Source organism: Montipora capricornis, chromosome 8, assembly GCF_036669925.1.
Source record: "Montipora capricornis isolate CH-2021 chromosome 8, ASM3666992v2, whole genome shotgun sequence".
NCBI classification, from domain to species: domain Eukaryota; kingdom Metazoa; phylum Cnidaria; class Anthozoa; order Scleractinia; family Acroporidae; genus Montipora; species Montipora capricornis.
The window spans coordinates 47,403,203-47,409,469 of record NC_090890.1 but is presented as its reverse complement, the minus strand read 5'-3'; the positions used below and the strand labels follow the sequence as shown (position 1 = coordinate 47,409,469).

The following is a 6,267-nucleotide window of genomic DNA, read 5'->3' as shown; positions in this document are numbered from 1 at the left end:
CCGGAGCACTCACTTCGAAGGAATTGTTTTTATCCACTTAACCACTAAAGATCAACTGACTAGAAAATGTGCCGATTATTTACCAAAACTAATTAGTATATATATATATAATCATTGCTGAATAATGGTTAAGTCTAAAGCTTGCCTTTAAAATGGTTAGCTTTATCTTGAAGTTTGGTAACCGACATTTTTCACTGTGTAAGCGTGCTTCTTAGCTTGTGTTAAAACACGTTTACACGTTTTTGGAAGAAAAAATTATTGACATTAATTAAAAATGACATCCTCTCAGTTAGTGATGTGGTAGTCTAGCGGTTAAGTGAAGGGGTTATTAATTACATATTCCCAGGTTCGAGTCCTGCGAGTCCAGACATTAAGGTTCCTCTTTTAAAAGAAATATGTTCCTTTCCCATGATCCCTATCAAGCTTTCAGTGTCCAAAATGAACGATAATACTTCATTTGGAAGAAAGTGACAATGAAGAATAATCCTTCAATTGAGGGAGAGACTTGGTTGCGCCTTTCACACGCAGTTCTTTTCGTTTTTCTCGACTACCTGGGAGCCTGGAACAGGCTAAGGTGATACACGGGCATCGTCAGGGGCAACGATTCGTACAAATTCCGTTATTTTCTTACTTTCACTGCAGTACGTCATTTCCGCTTTTTGCCAGCTTCCATGATTACGAGTGGTTGCCAGAATCTAGATTTTGTTACCTATAATATTGAGATTGCTTAACGCATCGAACAAAAGTTATTTCCCGTTTTCGCGATTTTTGGTCACATTTGTATTTCCAGTTCGCTATACAACGCGATACAGCTCTTAAGCCTAGCGCCAATTCTACTATCACATCGAGTCGTGTCACGCTTTTTGTCACCTATAACCCTGTCCTTCGTTCTTTCCCATCTATCATAAAAAAGTACTTTCACATTCTCGCTTCTTCCGAACGATGTGCCAAAATATTCATATTACCACCCCTTATTGCTTTCAGACGTTCGAACAACCTCGGCGACATACTTGTCAAATCCATATTACTTACCAACCCACAAACGCAGAGCTAACTGTCTCACACGCAATTACATATCTGACGGACGAACTGACACGTTTTCAGATGCTAAAGAAACAAGACAAATTCCACACTACATTGACTGTAACTCCAAAAATCTTATTACGTGATACACTGAAGACGATACAACAAACAATACATAGGAGAGACAAAACGGAGACTTAAAAGACCGTTTCAACGAACACTGACGTCCCGTTGACCAGCACCATCACTAGCCACGCACCTCACGACATGGAACCTCATCCGCCCATCTCGTGACTCCATACGCAAAGCCCGAGAAGCGTTTCTAATTCAAAGGGGCCAAACACTTGAACCCAAAGGTATAAACAAAAGAGAAGAACTGTAAATAATATTTATCTGAAACACAATATTTATCTATATATGTACATTTATCTGTAATCTTATTCCTAGTTTTCTTATGGCTTGTATTTGAATTTCAAAAACTTGTAATGGCAAATCATTTAACCATAGGTACCCCAAGCTCACGGAAAATCGTTGTTGCGTTACATACATTTTATAAGGGTTTGTATGGGGAATTTAGCGATCGTTATTTAGGGCATTAAAATAGAAATAAAAATACATCCGAATTTCTTACCTTGCCTCCTTGTCTTATTTATGGTATTTTCTTAGCATTTCTGGCCGTTTCAGCGCGATTCTAGGGAGTTTTAGTTCTAGCGTTGCTCTCTCATATATATAAACATAAATGTATAGATAAATATAGAGAGATAAAACAGCGAAACTACATCTCATTGAAATCGCGCTGAAATGGGCAAAGTACGCCACAAAAACTTTGCTAAGGTATCAAGAAGACAAGGTAAGGCATGTTTCTTCGATTCATGTTCTTTATTATCGACTCTTACACACGTTCACAAACTCCCATACAAGCCCTTATAATTTTAACTGATCGCTCAAATTACATCGTTAGCTTGGGGTACCTGTGATTTTACCGGCAGCTCTTTTCCAGGGGTAAAGGGTAATGTTCTGAGAAGGTAACTATCAGTTTGCCCTTTTTGCACCATTCGTGGGATTTGGTCTGCTGTGCTCGCCTACGTAGGGCACGCTTAATATTGCTTCCACAAAAAGATTTATCATGAACACAACAATTTCCTGGACCATACAATCGAGTTCTCCTCATTTCAACAGTGTGTAATAGGAATTAATGGCTGCGCCAAGCACTTCAGCAAAAAGGTTGGTTCAAAATATTACCCTTTACCCTTTACCCTTGGAAAAGCACTGCCCTGATTTAACTCCCAGAAGAAGTCAGGCCGTGCCTGACGAAATATTGGTATATCAAAAATATATATATCCTCGCAACCGTACAACCAGCCTTGCAGTATTACTATTTTTTAAACCGGAAAAAAAGCTGTTTTCTCTTTTAATTTGTCTTCACGCAATCACATTTGTATTGCATTGATTAGCATATTTTCTCCATTGCGCTGGCCAGCCCTGTGGGGCATTGTGGGTATTCTGCGACTCGATCAGTCATGCGCATGTCACTAGCGTGTTTTGTTATTGTTGATGATTTTTCTTAACTTGTTTCATTTCGTAGAAATCTAGGAAAAAACTGGGGTGAAATCCTTCAGTTTTACACATGAATCTTGCTGCTTACGGCGGGGATCCAACGGGAAATTTACTGTGCGTCAATTTCAATCAGGACTGCAGGTAATTTAGGTGATGTGCTGCCCTTAAAATCTTTTTTGTTCGTCTTTTTAACATCCGTGTTTTGACCAGAGTATCATTGTTGTACTTTCCATCTGTTTTTGAAAAGCTCTCTCGCAGTGGGATCGAAATCCGGTTATAAATTGTTCTCTTTAAACTCAGTGGAAAAGTTGGAAGAGATTTATGAATATGGTAAGTTGTTTGCGGTGATGTTCCTAACGAAGGCATGCTTAAGTATAGCACGCTAGCTATGTCGTCATTTTTAATTTTCTTCTAACCTAAATGTACAATATTTGAATTTCTGACCTTCTTATATAGCGATCGAAAATCCTCGGAGCGTTAGTTGGGATTGTTTTTGCTAAACTACTGAATGGGATTTGGAGTTAAACCTTAAGTTAATTAAGTCCCTCAGTCACGAAGATTTTAGCCAGTCAGCTGATTCTGGAGGCGTCTCTATTGTTCAACAAAGTTTGCATAACAGCATTTTGGCATAATCAATTTGTACTTTAAGATTACAGCTGCAATTTGACCGGTTCACCAAACGAGTCAGATTGTTGATGTTCGCAAGATGTTGTATTCAATATTAATACACCAGATCATAGTTAGAAGAATTCTCATTGCCTTTTTATCTTCAAGACAATTATTGTGATCGCAATTATAGACGGTATGAATAAAATAATGTTAGCCGTTTCTAGGTCCGTTTGTATTTCGTAATTTTAATGATAATGAAGAGATTAATTTAAATTTGAAGTTATACCTTCGGCCTTCTTTCATAAGCATTAAATTCACAAGTCATTGTGGATATAACAATGTGATTCTCATTAGTATATATTTAACCCAGTCAGCTATTAAAGTGGGGTTTTATAGCCCCAAAAGGATCAGATTTGTCTGCACATTTTGACCTCTGATTTCAGACTGTAGCTGTTAAACAGGTTTTCCACAACAAGTCAGGTTAACATTTTCAAACACATCAATCATTGCTACTACATTTGAAATTGGGCCCTAGGATTTGGGGTAAAAATAGACTTGGTTTTGGCACCAAAATTTCAGGTCAATGTATTAGAGGGACAAATTGCGTGCTGTTAGCCAGTGTTGATACAAGATTAGGAATTCCACTTAAAGAGAAATTATATTTGGGCAATTGCAATCTCTTGAAAATTAATTGCTGCATATTTCCAACTGGTTGTCCAAATATAGAAGGGAATTTAAACCTCATCAATCATCCTATGCATGCAGTTTTGTATGCTGAATGTAACAGTTGAGGTATATTCCATCAGTTTCAAATGATTGTCAAAGAAACTAAGTTTGTTTCACACTGATTACTGCACTTCTCAATTCATTACCTAAAAAATGTTGTCGCCTTGTTCTCTATATTCAGAAGCAAAAGAAGAAAATTAGTAGGAGTTGGTTTTGTTTGTTTGCATTACGAGTGGCTTGTTTATACGAGTGGCTTGTTTATACAGGTTAATCACTTGGAAATGTTTGGCTGTTGGTGTTAAAGATTTTTTTATTTCTGTTGCAGGCGAAACGGAGGACATCTGTATTGTAGAGAGATTATTTTCTAGTAGCCTTGTAGCCATTGTCAGCTTATCTGCACCAAGAAAACTCAAAGTTTGTCATTTTAAGGTAAGGCAAAAAGATTTCCAATCTTTCCTTTTTCTGTTCATATATATCAAAATACATGTTGCTTTGCAGTTGCAAAAAGTACAATAAAATTATATTTTTTGCAAACTTATGAAACAATTAGTAAAAATAATACTTATTTTTGATCAACTACATGGATATGTTGCGATTCAAATTTTTCTTGGTTTAAAATTTTTCAAGGTAGTTCAATTTTGATTTTCTTTGCTAATTTATTATATTCTGAAACAAAGAGGAATCAAAATTGAACTACAACAGTTTGAAAATTTTTGAACCAAATATAAAATTGAACCCTAACAGATTTATGTGTCATTCTATGATTTTCCTCTTTATTTGCAGAAAGGCACTGAAATATGCAATTACAGTTATCCAAACACAATCTTAGCTGTCAGACTAAACCGAGTGGTCAGTATACTATTCCTTAGGAATGTGCAGTCTAAGGAAATTCTTTTGGAATGAATATCGTTACAGGAAATCCACTATGTAACATAATTGTACCTTATCTCTTTGTGAATTCTTTTTCATTAGATCAGATTGGGTTTTCAGCTCTGTTAAACAAATTAATCATGCAAAAATGAAAATTTTAATGCTTTTGTTTATAGTCAAAGTGCAGTTCGCTGTCATTAGCTGTACATGTAGTAGGAACTCCACTTCAAATCTGAAGATAACAGTTCAAACAAATCATAGCATGTTTGAAAAACCCGACTGGCATGTGGCATCCATTTGGCTATTTACAAAAGTGTGTTGAAATTTGTTATGTCCATAGGCAGTGGATGGACAAACTGTATTCATAATAACAGCAGGCTTTTCTCTCTGCGCTCAAGAAGGCTAGTCATGTAATGTTTAGTCTACTGGGATTCGGGTCAAGTAACCTGGGTTGAGGGCCGAATGTCTGGAGAAACTTTGACCCATCTTGCATTTTGAGCATGTTATGCTGAAGATATTTGGCATAGGTTGTGTAATGTTTTGTAAAAAATATATGGAACACTTGGTACATCTTCATTGTGGGATTCATGTGGAATGCACCTAGGGTTCTGGCACATTTGGCCCCGATAACCTGAACAGACTTAAACTGAATTTTTAGCTACTCTGACTCTCTCTTTGCATGGAGCATATATTCATGGCCTTATGTGGCCAAGACAAATATAACAAACTCCCGAGGGATGATGAAATAATGAAATTTAAAAACAGATAGTTAATAACACATGGACAAGTTAAGTCAAGTTTTGATTTTCATACCCGTCCAGGTGTGACATTTTAATTAAAAACTAAAGGCCCACCTTCAACCGACAGGCATGGCGAGCCACAGGACAATTTTCATATATGAAAATCCCACCAAAGCTGAAATTCATCCAATCAGATCGCTGCGACCGGTGATAAGCAATGCAAATTTTCATAACAAAAACAAATGCTCAAAAAGCCTGTCAGTTCAAGGCTGGCCTTTAAAGTAAATAATAATATTATTGTTTTTATGTGGCTTTTATCTTTAGAGGCTTCTTGTTGTGTTAGAAGAAAGTTTATATATTCACAACATTAGGGATATGAAGGTAAGCTTATTATTTGAAACAGAAATTATGTGTAATATTGTAAAATGTAATTTACACAACATTTCCCTTAATGGAATGTCTGTTGATATCCACAATGAACTATCCATAAAAAATTCTGCCCTTCAAATACCCTAAGCACCCTTTGGTTAATTAAATCAGGGATGGAAAATTAGGTTAAAAAGGGCATGATCATGGTATTTAAAGTTCTTGTTGTTTTTTCCTAATTGCCAGCGGTGAGTTAAACTCACCATGTGTTTTTCTCTTCAGGTTCTACACACAATTAGAGACACACCGCCAAACCCTTCAGGTTTGAAGAGACAGATAACTTGTTAATCCCAAAATTTGTTATAATGTTTTTCCT

The 6,267-nt window shown here is 36.4% G+C and overlaps 1 protein-coding gene across 2 annotated transcripts in view; it reads left to right on the top strand.

Moving 5' to 3' along the window:
• Positions 1 to 2,550: 2,550 nt before the first annotated feature.
• LOC138060268 (WD repeat domain phosphoinositide-interacting protein 2-like) overlaps positions 2,551 to 6,267 on the top strand; it is a 15,528-nt gene continuing 11,811 nt past the window's right edge. For both annotated transcript variants that reach the window (XM_068906003.1, XM_068906002.1), the window contains exons 1-6: positions 2,551 to 2,721; positions 2,828 to 2,910; positions 4,241 to 4,344; positions 4,699 to 4,764; positions 5,850 to 5,906; positions 6,174 to 6,213. In XM_068906003.1, the coding sequence (XP_068762104.1) occupies positions 2,651 to 2,721; positions 2,828 to 2,910; positions 4,241 to 4,344; positions 4,699 to 4,764; positions 5,850 to 5,906; positions 6,174 to 6,213 (421 nt within the window). In that variant the 5' untranslated portion in view covers positions 2,551 to 2,650. The remainder of the gene's footprint in view (positions 2,722 to 2,827; positions 2,911 to 4,240; positions 4,345 to 4,698; positions 4,765 to 5,849; positions 5,907 to 6,173; positions 6,214 to 6,267) is intronic.